At 57.9% G+C, this 14,021-nt stretch overlaps 1 protein-coding gene across 1 annotated transcript; it reads left to right on the top strand.

The window, feature by feature from the left end:
- The first annotated feature begins 536 nt into the window (after nt 1-536).
- NIM1K (NIM1 serine/threonine protein kinase) lies at nt 537-10,986 on the top strand. The gene is made up of 3 exons (XM_087815044.1): nt 537-928; nt 7,798-8,066; nt 10,118-10,986. The coding sequence occupies exons 1-3, from the start codon at nt 637-639 to the stop codon at nt 10,859-10,861; spliced, it is 1,305 nt and encodes a 434-aa protein (XP_087671170.1). The 5' UTR covers nt 537-636; the 3' UTR covers nt 10,862-10,986.
- Nucleotides 10,987-14,021: the final 3,035 nt, after the last annotated feature.

Below are 14,021 nucleotides of genomic sequence, written 5' to 3'. Positions count from 1 at the left end.
CACCTGCCAAATTTTTGAGACAGCTCGCGGCTTAGCGGAAGGCTCATCTAAATAAAGGCCAGCTAAAGTGACGTCGTGGGGATCTAATCCTTCGCGCTGCTCGCCCCGTGTGACCATAAGGCTGATCTGCAGGTTTCTTCTCTCCCGGGCTCCGTGTTATTAGGTCTCAGGCCCTGGGACCAGCCGACAGGAGCAGTGCAAAATGAGGAAGGTCAGAGATAAATGCCAGCAGCAGGGGCCCCGCGGCCTCCAGAGTGAGAGTGTCTCTGGCCATCAAAGGAAATAGCAAACTGCACCTTCTGTCCCAGGACACAGCCACCTACCACAGAGCACCAGACTGCGCTGCGGCCAGGAACTTCCTGCAGCCTGACCGGGACGTGGCCGTGGCGACTGGATGTGTGCCCTAGGGCACAGTTAGAGCTGGGACGTCCAACACGAGGGAGGTGGGGATGTCTCCCGTGAGGCCCGCAGCTCTGGGCTGGGCCCGGTAGCTCTGCAGGCTCCCGGCCTCCCGCAGGCCCTGCCAGGCTGTCCCTAACTCCCACCCCGCACCGGGCCTCTTCTGCTCCTCCCAGCCTGCCCCTGATCGCTGCCTCTTCGCGGAGATGGAGACGTGAGCCTGCGGTGACGGTGACGATGACAGCAGTGTGTGTGAATGGAGGCAGCCTGGTGAACGCCCCCTACGCCAGGTGGGATCGGCGGGATAGCGTGGAGAGCGGCTGTCAGGCGGAGTGCAACCAGGAGGAGGGCGAGGGGCAGGCTCGCCGGCTGACACCCTTCGAGAAGCTGACCCAGGACATGTCCCAAGATGAGAAGGTGGTGAGAGAGATCACGCTGGGGAAGCGGATCGGCTTCTACAGAATCCGAGGGGAGATTGGAAGTGGGAACTTTTCCCAAGTCAAGCTCGGGATTCACTCCCTGACCAAAGGTAGGCTCTGCCCTGTGGTAGCAGAACCCGGAGTGGGGGCGGGCTAGGGGCCCAGGGCCGAGGAAGTCAGTGAAGCCTTGTCACCTGAGGCCCTGTCCTCTGCTATTACAGTTAATTTTCACGGTAATGGGGTGAGGGCAATGTTTTATTTTAAATATGTTTTTATTGATTTCCGAGAGAGGAAGGGAGAGGGAGAGAGAGAGGGAAACGTCAATGATGAGAGGGTCATTGATCGGCTGCCTCCTGCAAACCCCCTACTGGGGATCGAGCCCGCAACCTGGGCATGTGCCCTGACTGGGAATGGAACTGTGACCTCCTGGATCGATGCTCAACCACTGAGCCACGCCGCTCGGGCGAGGGCAGTGTTTTTACTTTCACTTTACAGACGGGGAAGCTGAGATCCACAGAAGTCACGTGTGGCTTCAGCAGTTCAACTTTAGATGATTCTGACCCCAAACGCTCTCCCCCAACACCATGAGATGGACTCACTCGAACACCGAGGGGACTCTGTCCTAGTGACATGGTGTGTAGCTTGGTTCCAAGGCAGCTCATAATCCAAGCCCTTGCCTCTGCCTCCTGTTTGTATTCGTGTGTCAACACCAAGGACACAGCATGGCCCGGGAGACCTCCCGCATCGCCACTGCCAGGGGACAGCAGGGCCCGGTCTCCCCTCCTGACCCGAGGCTGCTACTGTGTTATATTTGCGGAAAAGGGACTTGCCCTCAGGACCTTCCCTGCTTCGGTCTGCTCTGCTGCTCTCGCTGTTGCCGGGCCCCTCGCTGTCTACCAGAGACCACACCTGCTTGGTGCCGGTCACTCCAGCTCCTAGAGCAGAATCGCCCAGCACTCTGGCCTCAGGGAGGAACTCCACAGGGAGGTGGCACTTCCCGGGTCACCTCTCCCTTAGCTGAAGCCTGGGCATATCAGATGGAGTTACAGGACAGAAAGGGAACGCTCGCAATCGGTATAATTTACCGACTTCCTAAGCCCATGGGCTCACTCTGCCCTCTCGTTGAGAGCCCCGTCCAGACGCGTTCTCTCCTAGGACCAGCTGCCGCCCTGCCTGCAAGGCCACCCTTTTCCTGCATGAATTGCCTTCTGTTTTCTCTCTTTCTCCACCCTCCAATCCCACGTTCCTCCCATCTCCGTGTCTGACCCTACAGAAACCCGCGCCCCACGCGTGCACACCGCATACACACACACTCCGAGTCCCCTTCCTCGCTGCCCGAGCCCGAGGGTCCGGGCCCACGTCTTCCCGTCCCGGCTACTCGCCCTGCTTACCTGGATAAGCTGAGTCCTCCTGCGAGCCTCAGGCGCCCCCCTTATGAAATGTGGCCAGCGAACAGGGCTTACTCTGCTCATAAAAGGGGACCTTGCTCTGTAACTCAGATCTCATTGGGACGGATGTTGCTTTTCAATGATCTAGAGCAAGAATGAGGGAAAAAAATCAACGCCTGGGGAGGTGGGGCCAGAAATGGAGGCAGAGACATGACTAGGGAGCGGAGAGAAGTTGGACAAAGGCAAACCAGGGGAGGAACTCGGGGAGGCGACAGTGTCGGGCCCAGCAGAGCGTGCAGAGGCGATCGTCTGAGCGACGCCTGCCGGACGGTGCCAGCTCGGAGCTGTCTGCCGAGCTTGGGTTCAGACGGTAGAATCCAGTGCCCAGGAGACAGGGTGGGAAGGTGGGCAGAGCATGGACTTGAGGGGCAGACAAACTTGTTTCAAACCCTTGTTCCGTCACTAGGATCTGACTTTGGGCGTATTTCTTAGCTTCTTTGGTCCTCGGTCACCACAGCTGTGAGATGGAGACAGTGGTTCCTTGAAGTGTTGAGCACATTAGAAATAAAATACATGAAGTTCATGGTCATAGTAGCCACTCGATAAATACTCGCTATCATTGGCACAGCTCTATTTTTTCCCTTAAACTTATTTCAAAATGAAATTTAATATTGTTAAAATAGTGAAAACCCAACATGACCTGCACTACGAATACAAGGTAATGGCAAAGATAAATACAGTGCAAACAAATTTAACAGTTTTATTTTTTGTTTATTTGTTTGTTTATTTCCCCAGCCGCCGCGTCCCTGGAATAGGAGCTCACAGTGCAGGGGGTGGGCTGTGTTCAGGGGGCCTCTGTGGACCCACAGCGGGGAAGCGGAGCCAGGCATCAGGATGTCACCGTCCTCCCCCTCCTCTTTCTCAGGGCCACGTGGTTTCTCGTTGCCAGTTCCTGTGACGAACGTCTGCCGTCGTCACACTTTCTTCCGCAGAGGGACTTTCTCTGCCTCACTGTCAGAAGGCACATGGCCAAGAATGATGCCGTGGTTCCCACAGCCGCACGCTCTCAGCTTTCTTGTCTGCCCACCGGCGTGTTTCATTGTATTTCAGCTCAGATTTGAAGCGAGCGAACGAGTTCAGGGGTGGGCAAAAGTAGGTTCATAGCTGTGAGTATGTGAAACACATACTTACTTGCTTGTATTATTACTTACTTATTTATTTAAGTATTTATTATGGTACTATTATTTATTATTACTATTATTATTGACCTGCTTTCCCCCCCTCCCCCCGTATGATTGCTCACTGGCCAACCGATGATGGGCCACCTTGGAGTCAAGGGCATCCTGTGTCGAGTCAGCAGCAGCCCTTAGGGTCCCAGCCTCCGCAGAGCCCAAGGTCCAGACAAGTGTGTCGTGGATGGCGAGCAGAGGGCGGCAAAGAGGGGCAGGCACATGACCAGGCACATCCGCTGTAGAGACGGCCGGGAGCGGGAAGTCAGCACAGGAGGCGTGTAATTCCCGAGGGGCTCCAGGGTGAGGTGGAAAGAAAGCAGCGGCTGGTGTTTGTGCAGTGACCCCCTTCCTGAATTCCGCAGGCTGCCGCTGTATCGTGAAATTAAGTTAATTCTAGTCCCTCGAGTTTCGGAGAGCACGGCACTTTCCTGCGGCGCCGCTGGGCACTGTGGTGGCCTTGGTGGCACATGATCCTCACTGCTAACCTGCTCTATTGTCCGAGGTACAAGTTATCCTCTGGTCACGGGACAATGGTGCCAAAGGGAAGGAAGGTCAGAAGCACAGGCATTGGGGAAATGGGGTCAACGAGCAAGTTCAAACAGGCCAGAGGACATACCCGCAGGCACCTGGGCACATCAGACCAACGCGACAGGGAAAGGAATCCCGAGGTCGCCTCCTGACTCGCGGGCCCTCCCGTAACACCCCAGTCCTGGCACCATGCCTCATCCTCTCCTGGGGTTGCACCCCCCAGTGAGCCCCGAGCGGAGGAAAGGGTAGGGAAATGAGGCTGAGAGGAGCTGAAAAGGGGAAAGGAGGGGACACCGGGGGCAAGCCCAGGTGAGGCGAGGCAGACAGACGGCAGCGCAGGTGCTGGGAAACAGGCTCGGGCAGGACGGCAGAGTCCAGACGGAAAGACTGGCTCGGAAATGCAGAGGGGACACTTGGCTACTCTGAGCAGACCGGGTGGAAAGAAAGGGGGAGCATTCCCCGAGAAGCTGTAGCTCTAAAAGAGGAAGGGGCGTCACTGGTGAGTGTTAGGAAGCCTGGCTGGGAATGTCGGTGCCCTTCCCACAGCCGGGCCCTGCCGGACTCGGGCATACGGATTGCGACTCCTATCAATGCCGTCCCCATACGAAGCCAGCTTGCTCAGGATTGTCACAGGCTTCCTAGGATAAGAGAAGGGAGCAGTTTCCTGGGAAGGCAGAGGGTTTCTGTGCCAGGGGCAGCTCCCAGGATAGTGGTTTTTAAAAGGCACCAGCCGCCCTGGCCGGTTGGCCCAGCTGGTTGAGCCTCATGCTGGGCACCAAAAGGTTGCTGGTTTGATTCCCGGTCGGGGCACACGCCCAAGCTGTGGGCTCGTTTTTCTCTCTCTCCCCCTCTCCCTTCCCGTCTTCTCTTAAAAAAATCAATTAAAAAATATTTTAAAAAATAAATAAATAAAAAGGCTCTAGCTGCTCTGATCTCTAGAAAAACGGCTCCGGCACAGGCCCCTGCTGGCTGGCATTTATTTTTGTGGCTAAGAGCTCAGGTTCCCCCGGGGGCCTTGCAAGCGGATAGGGCAGGCTGGAGCCCTCGTGATTAGAAAGCAGACCGATTAGAAATTTCTCAAAAGAGATGATGCACTGGGCTTCTGAATGTTTTATGTGCCATCTGTTGTCACAAACAAAAGTAAAAGCCGCAGCAGTATCCATCCCTTTTCCTTCCCCTGCCCTTCCCGACCTCTCCTCCCATCTTCCTCTCCTTGTCTCATGTTTCAGGAGCCCTCTCCTCTCCTCTCCTCTCCTCTCCTCTCCTCTCCTCTCCTCTCCTCTCCTCTCCTCTCCTCTCCTCTCCTCTCCTCTCCTCTCCTCTCCTCTCCCCTCCCCTCCCCTCCCCTCCCCTCCCCTCCCCTCCCCTCCCCTCCCCTCCCCTCCCCTCCCCTCCCCTCCCCTCCCCTCCCCTCCCCTCCCCTCCCCTCCCCTCCCCTCCCCTCCCCTCCCCTCCCCTCCCCTCCCCAAGTTACTCACCAGCTTGTCTACTCCTCCCATTAATATAATACACTCTTGATGCCCACACTTGGCTCTGGGCCTTTACAGAGATGGGAGAGATACAGTTCTAGCCCAAGGGGGTCACACTGTGTGATGGAGACAGACAGGAAACAATTGATCAGTGTTGTCACCCAATAAGGCACAAAGGGTGGGCCCAGCTGTGCCCCGGGGTGTCAGGAAAGGGTGAGTTGACCAGGAAAGCTTGTGTTGGATCGTGAGGTCTGAGGAGACATTAGACAGGACACAGGGGAGAGGGAGTTCCAGGCAGAGAGAGGGTGTGAAGCGCATGGAGGTGTGAGCCCGTCTGGGGAGTATTTGCAGATCTGAAAGCAGTTCACCGAGGCTGGAGCCTGGGACGCACACGCAGGGTAGTGGGGTGTGCAGTGGGTGCTGTCGGCAGGGGCTGGGTCCTGGAGGACCTTCTTGCATATTTGGACTGTGTCATTTTGGTGTCAGGGAGCCATTGAAGAAATTAAAGTAAGCAATTAATACAAGTAGTTTAAGAGATTTTTATTTCAGCAAGGAAGGTGAACTGGAGGTCGGGGTGTGACAGGAGCCAGGGAAGTCAGAATAAAATATTAGTCCAGTGGTCCAGGTGAATGTTGATGTCCGTCTCAACTTAGGAATGGCAGTGAGGTTGGAGAGGAGGCGGTGCGTCTGAGAAATATTTTAGGAGACTGGAGAACCTTGTCGTCTGGATGAGGGAGAATGGGGGAGACAAGGGACAAGCGGAACTGGGGAAGGCTCCCAGGTCTCCAGCTTTGATAATTAGCAGTCAGTAGTGTATACAGAACAAATGGGTTTGACAGTAAAGACTTGGAGGTGCATGGACGTCATGAAGTAATGAGTCCAACAGCCATCTCGGAGCCCAAGAGAAAGTATGAATGAGAAACCAAGGCTCGGAGCTTAGCAAATCCAGGGTCTGGTAAAAGTCTTGGGTGTCCTGGTTACAAGCTCCTTGGTGCCCGACCTTGTATCATATTGATCCTTGGAGTCCCCCCACAGGCATCATAAATAATAAGCATTTAACAAGCATTTGGTGAGTTAAGTTGGCACACTAGCTTCTCAAGAAAATTTAGTACTGGTGGGAAGAGAGACTGGAGGGAGCAACGCAGGGCAGTGCTCTCTGGGAGGTTCCCTGTGCCCTAATCTCTCAGGCGGGCCGGGCTGGAGAGCTCACTCAGTCTTCACCGAAGCTTAATAGAGACGATCACTGATTTTTTTTAAAAAAAGAAGGAAAAAAAGATCTCTCTCCTCTTGAAAATATTTTTTAAAAAGCAAGTAAAAACCACGTTTTCTTTTTAAAAAAAATAGTAAGTGGCTTCTGTGACTCCATCCTAAAAATAAGTCCAATATTAGAAATATGATAACCGAAAAAATGTTCATTGTGGTGTTACTCGTAGTGCAACGGACCGGCGGTAACTTATATAATCCAGCAACATAGTAGTGGCCACGTGAATGAAAGCGCACACGCTGGACGTGGGGTCACACAGCCACCCAAAATCACGACAGCGAAGACGGTGTGGCAACGTGGAAGACGCGCGAGGCAGGACACTAAATGAGAAAGCAGCGCACAAAACTGCGCCCACGCGAGGCGGCCGCCCCCCTGCGTGCCTGCGCGGGCTGCATAAGATCGTTCCTTCCACGGGTGCTTGCCGGGCATCTCCTGGGTCACAGGCCCTCCTCTAGGGACGGAAGACGCCGCAGGAACAGAACAGACGACAGTCTCTGGCGTGTGGAGCTTGTGCTCTAGGAGGGAGACAGACCAGTCAGTCAGTGAAATAGTCATCGCGGTCGGTAGTGATAAGGAGGAAACAGGGCAGGAAGGGGGACAGGAGCACCGAGCGCGGCCGAGCTAGGCGAGCTGGCCAGGGACAGCCTTGCCGAGGAGGTGACCATTGGACAGAGAGAGATGAGGGACCTGGCCATGGGTGCCTGTGAGGGAGAGTGGTCGGGAGAGGGGGCAGCAAGCCTGAGAGCGCCAGGGTGGGAGCGTGTCCCGTGTACTCGAGCGGCCGAGGGGGATGAGGGCAGACACCAGCCGGGACCTGGTCGTGTGGGACCAAGATGTCATAGCACGAACGCTGGCTTTTCCTCTGAGTGACACCAGAGCCTTGGGGGGAGCAGAGAAACGCCGTGATCTGGCTTGTGCTTTAAGAGGATCACCCTGGCTGCTCTGTTGAAATTAGACTGCGAGGGATCAAAGGCAGAAAAGGAGAGATCAGTAATCCAGGCAAGAGGTGACGGTGCCCTGGACCAGGGCGGCAGCAGTGAGTGGCTGAGGAGCGGCTGGACACTGCCACATCCTTTGACTTTTTTTCTTTCTTTCCAGAAAAGGTGGCCATTAAGATCCTGGACAAGACCAAGTTAGACCAGAAAACCCAAAGGCTGCTGTCCCGCGAAATCTCCAGTATGGAGAAGCTGCACCACCCCAACATCATCCGCCTTTACGAAGTCGTGGAGACCCTGTCCAAGCTCCACTTGGTGATGGAGTACGCAGGGGGCGGCGAGCTGTTTGGGAAAATCAGCACCGAAGGGAAGCTCTCGGAGCCCGAGAGCAAGCTCATCTTCTCCCAGATCGTGTCCGCCGTGAAGCACATGGTGAGTGGGGGGAGGAGGGAGAGTCTTGCCCTCATTCTACCCACAGAGGAGCGTGGGGCTTCCGTTCACCATCGTCCAGGTGTCCCAGAGGGTGTCAGTCCTACAGGGCGGACAGGAGTTCCTCCTGTGACAGTCAGAAGCCTGGCTGTGCTCACGCTCCTGGCCTCCGAAGCACCGCCCAAGAGTCTCCAGTTCCAGGGCGGCCTCCTGGCTTCGGGAAGTCAGCAGGGGTCACTCTGAGCAGCCCGGTGACACTCCCCCACTCCGAGGTCGCATCTGTCTCGCCAGAGAGCTAGCCCCGTGCTGTTTCCCGGCCTCGCCTTCCTAACCCCGTGTCGAGGGCGCCTGCTCCCCTGCGAACACGCCTCACATTCCAGATCCTCCCCGCGCCTCCCCGCCCGGCTCAGGCCTGGCTCTCTGACGCGCTCTTCAGTCTCACCGCAGCTCACAACGATCTTCCTCGGCTCTGCTGAGCTCCTTTCGCTCCTGCCGCCTCTCGCTCAGACTTGACTGTGTCACTCTTTAGTTCTAGGATTCTTTTTTTTTTTTTCCCCAAACAGATCTTTATTGATTTCAGAGAGAGGAAAGGAGGGAGAGAGAGAGGGAGAGAGAAACATCAATGATGAGAGTCATTGATCGGCTGCAGCCCGCAACCCGGGCCTGTGCCCTGACCGGGAATCGAACCCCGAGCGCCTGGATCCCAGGTCGACGCTCAACCGCTGAGCCACGCCCGGCCGGGCTCTGGGATTATTTCTTCAGCTACATCTGGACTCCCAAAGCACGCTCCCTAGATCTTCTAAGAGCCGGTGCTGGGCAAGGGAGGACTGGGCTGCAGACCCAGCTGTCGCTTCCAGGACTCCGCCGGCTGCCCGCTTTACCCGGGTCTCAGGCCGTCCAACGGGCAGGAAAGAGACGCCTGTCTGGGGTCTGTGCTAGCGGAGAGGCTGTTTCTAGTTCACTCCTCTGCCCGGATGTTGTGCATCAAAGCCTGGGATCAGTGACCTCCTGGCCAAATAATCAGCAGGGGATCAGTGACCTGGGGGACCCAAGACGGGTCAGGAGGGCGAGGGGCAGGAAGCAGAAGCGAGCCAGGGAGAAGAGCCTGATCGCAGCGTGTGGGGGTGTTAGGCTGTGGTACCCCCGCTGTCATTTAAGTGCCCCTAGGGTGGTGAACCTTCCCAGGGTCAGGAACAAGCCGCGCATGGCCCAGGAGGCCAGCTGGGACAGGGGTCCGCAGGTCTCCTTGGAAGAGCTCAGAAGGGGACCCAGCAGCAGAGGGTGCAGGCGGAGGCCGCAGGCTCGAGCCCTGACGCTCCTCCCAGCTCTCTGGTCGCCGCGGGACGAATCCCAGACAAAGCTCCAAATTTCACGGAGGGTGTTTGCCCAGCGCCAGCACCGCCCTCCCGCAGCGCCCCCGCGAGGCGCCCTCCAGGGTCGCGTTTTCCAAGCCGGAGAACCGGCGCGGCTGGTACCGTCGAACCTACAGTTCACCGGGCCGTCGGGCCCCCAAAGCCTGGGTTCTTACCCCAGGGGGCCCGTACCCCAGGGGGCCCGTACCCCAGGGGGCCCGTACCCCAGGGGGCCCGCGGTTTCCAAGGGCCCTGGAAACCGTCCCCCGGAGCCCTTGGGGCGGGGGGCTGCGCGCGTCTGCACCGTCGGGGGTCCGGAGCGCGGGGCGGGGCGGGGCGCCCCTGGTGGGACCTGGGCACACGCAGCCCCCCCCCCCCCCCCCCCGCCTCCCGCGGAACAGAGGGGGAGCCCGCGGGACGGCTGGGGAGGCCGCGCGCCTTCCTCGGCCAGCGATCGCTGGGCCATAAGACACCGTCTACGACCGCAAAACGCAGGATTGCCGCCTCGTCGGGTTTCGGGGCGGTGGTTCCGTCGGGTCTGGGTCTCACTTCTGGCCCCGACTCCGCAGGCGCCACGTGTGGGCCAGACGCCGACCCTCCACCCCGCGGGACACCGACGGCCTCTGCCTCCGCGCGGCCCGTGGGCGGGGGGGGGGGGGGCCGGCTCCGGGAGTGACGTGTCCCCTCTGTCTCCTCCCACAGCACGAAAACCAGATCATTCACCGAGACCTGAAGGCGGAAAACGTGTTCTACGCCAGCAGCACGTGCGTGAAGGTGGGCGACCTGGGCTTCAGCACGGTGAGCCGGCGGGGCGAGACGCTGAGCACCTTCTGCGGGTCCCCGCCCTACGCCGCGCCCGAGCTCTTCCGAGACGAGCACTACGTGGGCGCCTACGTGGACATCTGGGCCCTGGGGGTGCTGCTGTACTTCATGGTGACGGGCACCATGCCCTTCCGGGCGGAGACCGTGGCCAAGCTGAAGAAGAGCATCCTCGGGGGCGCGTACAGCGTGCCCCCCGACGTGTCGGAGCCCTGCCTGCGGCTCATCCGCGGGGTGCTCCAGCCCACGCCCAGCGAGCGCTACGGGCTCGACTCCATCCTGCAGCACGAGTGGCTGCAAGGGGTGCCGCACCCCGCCGCCCTGGAGCCTTTCCGGCTGGACCCCGAGCACCTGTCGGCGGGCGGCGCGCTGGGCGCGGAGGAGAGGGAGGTGAGGAGCGCGCTGGCGCGCCTGGGCGTCACGGAGGAGCACCTGCGCAACAACCGCGGCGACGCCCGCAGCCCCGTCACCGGCCTCTACCGCATCCTGCTGCACCGGGCGCAGCGGCGGGCGCTGGAGGCCGCCCCGGGGCCGCCGCGGCCGCGCCCGCAGGAGCCGGACCCGAGGAGAGGCTCCCGCGTCTGCAGGGGCGTGAGGCACACGTCCAAATTTTGTTCAATTTTATAAATTGCGTCAGACTGTTGTTGGTCACTGACCCGGGTCACCGTTCGTGGCTGCTGTTAAATTTTTTTCACGGTCAGCTTGGCGGAGGGGGCACTTTTTTGTAATTTTTAAATAAATTTAAATTTAAGGTATCGCTGCCCCACCCCCCAGCGCGCGCGCGCGCACACACACACACACACACACACACACACACACAGGTAAGTGTATGAGCTCAGATTCTGGCTTGATTTACTATCCGCTCTTGTTCCCAGACTCTAGCATTCATCCCTTGATTCAAGAAATGTTTCTTGGGTGCCTCCTGTGTGCCAGGCACTGTGTGAGGTGCCGGGGAAACAGCAGGAACCGAAGCCGGCAGGGTCCTTCCTGTGTCACGCAGGCTCTTCCAGTGCCGGGCAGAGGCACTAACAAAAAGGATTTCCGCGAAGAAAACTGTCAGCAGCGGTGGGTGCTGAGCAGAGAACTCGGGCAGGGTGCCGTGCAGTGAGGGGCTCGCTGCTCTGGGCCGGGTCACTGGGGACGGCCACTTGGAGTGGGTGGGATCTGAATGAGTGGCAGGAGTCACCCTCAAAGGCAGACCCAGAGCCGTCCAGGCAGCCAGAGGTCGCAGGCTGGGTCCCTCCCCGGCGGGGCCTGAGACCGAGGCCTCCACGCAGAGCAGTGTATGTGGGAGCTGACCCGGGAGCAGGAGTGGGGCGGGGGACACGGGCAAAGCCAACACAAGTTGGCCAGTTAGGGGTGAGCGGTCCTCGCCTGCAGGCCTCTCTGAGGAGCCTTAGGAAGCACACCGCAGGTGCCTGCCCAGGGTACAGAGGGGAAACTTTATCCATCAGCTCCTGGGCACCACTGCTCCAGAGCGGCCCAGGGTGTCCCCGCCCGCACTCTCACATTATGCTGTGTGAGTGCCAGAGGGTTCCCTGCGCTCCCCATGCCCCATGTCGGAGATGCCCTGGGAAGTAAGAGGTACACACCACAGGCCTGAGACGAGGTGTGGCCAAGTAGGTTGTGCACAAAGCCATCCAAGCTTGCGTGGAAATGGTGCAAGCTTTTTCCTCGGTGGCTGGAGGAAGCGGTGGGGCTGAAGGGGTCTGAGGTGCACACAGGAGCTGTTAACACAACCCCACCCAACCCGGCTCTGCTCGGATCCGCCCTCTTAAATCCAACCCATTGCAGTCAGCACCTCCAAGGGGGTGGGACCTGGAAGGACTGAATGCAGCGGGATCAGAAGCAGCTACCCCTGTGGTCAAGTTCTGGTCCATCTGAATCACCTGGAGGGCTGGTCCACACAGACCGTGAGGCCCCAGCCCCAGAATTTCTGATTCAGCACGCCTGGGGTGGGGCCCAAGAATCTGCATTCCTCACAATCCCTGGGTTATGATGCTGCTGCTAGTGAGGGACCACACTGCGAACACGACTAAGCTACAGTCCTCACTGCAGCTGGTCCCGAGGCTAGAACTGGACTCATCCCATCCTAACTTTCCCTCGCCTCTGGCCAGCACATCAGCTGGTCTCGGTTGGGTAGCATGACCCAGAGCTTGATCACCAAGGGATCTGAGCCTTCCGCTGCCTCCAACCTCAGTATCATCCCCGCAGTGGGCTAGGACCAGCTCAGGTGCCCTTCACTCCAAGTCATGGTTAAATGTTCCCGTGGTAACAAACTGTCCTTTGTTCCTGTCCCATATCTGTCCCTCACCCTCCACCCCCGGCCCGATACCCTGACATCCACTCGCCCACATCCCCCTGGCTTCCTGACAGCGCCCACCTGCCAGGCTCTGCAGCTCCTTCAATGTCTGAGCTACTTCCTCCCAGACACAGGCTGTTTCTCTGCTCAGGTGTGGGGGGACCTGGCCGGTGGAGAGTAACCAAGATACCAGAAGAGGACCTGGAGCATCATCTCTCATCTGCCTCCCTAGACCCCGGCAGGGACTGCAGGCAAGGGAGACCCATGTGAGGGGGAACCCCGGTGTTCAACATTTTCAGGCTCCCCACCCTCTTGCTCCTTAGACCCCGGTCTCCCACCTCTTCCTAGCAAGGCCCTGCCTTCGATAAAGGAGAGCGGTCAAGGCTGAGTATTTATCTCCCATGCAGCTCGACCACCCTCACAGCCAGATCCTGGCCTCTCGGTCATTTCCTCTGCTGCTGAGGGGGCTCTCCTGAGCCTGTGCTCAGAGGCCCTCGGCTTTCACAGGATCCTTGAGCACCGGCTGACTTAAGCCTGTGAGTTACTTTCCTCCCAGCTTCCAAAGCAGTTAATGCAACCCAGTCTTTATCATCTCCCCAAACTGTCCAAGCACCACAAGTGCACATGATCCAGTGCTCATGGTCCACCCCTGCCTGTAGGTGACTGTCTTGGCAGTAACCGTGCTGCTCCTGCGTGCCGGGCATGCCAGCACCCTGCTCGCCAACAATGTGTTAGGTTCCCCTGATACCATCATGTTTTAGTGGCGTAAAACAGCAGAGATTTATTATCTCACAGCTCTGTGATAGAAGTCCAGCATGGGCCTCATTGCGCTAAAATCAACGTTGTGTTTTGTCTGGGCTCCTTTCCTGAGGCCCCTGGCTTTTTCCTGCTTCTAGAGATGTCCCACATTCCTTCTCTCGTGGTTCCCTCCCTCTGTCCTCAAAGCTGGCATCTCCCTGACACCCTTCATGGCAACTTCTGACCACAGTCCAGAAGGCTTTTAAGGACCTATGTGATTAGGCTGGGCTTATCCAGGCCATCTAGAAAGTTCTTCCATCTCAAGGTCTTTAACCTTAACCACCATGTAGGGTAACATCCTCAGGATCCAGAGATGGTCATCTTTGGGGGCCAGCCCATCATTCTGCCGACTACACACAGCAATGGGATGTTTGCATGACTGACAAGTAAACCATCTCTAACCTCCTACCCTGAGGGTCTACTTTATGACCATTCTGGGTATCAACTGTCTTAGCCTGAATTCTCCAAGACAGCAGAGCCTGAGACAAAAGCCTGCAGGCAAGTCATTTTTTTTGGGAAATGACTCCAGGGTGCAGGGCACACAGAAACAGGAAAGCCAACGTAAAGATGCATTGCTGAATTGGCCACAGGAAGCTGGTCATTGATTCTACAGGGCCTTCTGGATGCTGCTTAGAACTGTCTGCCCAGGGGATGGAAGGAAAAAGCCTGTATCCACCAGCGAGTGTC

The sequence above is a fragment of the Miniopterus natalensis genome, chromosome 3 (genome assembly GCF_054644295.1).
Source record: "Miniopterus natalensis isolate mMinNat1 chromosome 3, mMinNat1.hap1, whole genome shotgun sequence".
Taxonomy (NCBI): Eukaryota; Metazoa; Chordata; class Mammalia; order Chiroptera; family Miniopteridae; genus Miniopterus; species Miniopterus natalensis.
This window is presented reverse-complemented; position numbering and strand designations above follow the sequence as displayed.

Excerpts from the sequence above, each read along its gene's own strand:
- NIM1K (XM_087815044.1), top strand. The coding sequence starts at position 637 with ATGACAGCAGTGTGTGTGAATGGAGGCAGCCTGGTGAACGCCCCCTAC. Across the intron at positions 929-7,797 it reads GATTCACTCCCTGACCAAAG|AAAAGGTGGCCATTAAGATC; the intron begins GTAGGCTCTGCC and ends CTTTCTTTCCAG. Across the intron at positions 8,067-10,117 it reads TGTCCGCCGTGAAGCACATG|CACGAAAACCAGATCATTCA; the intron begins GTGAGTGGGGGG and ends CTCCTCCCACAG.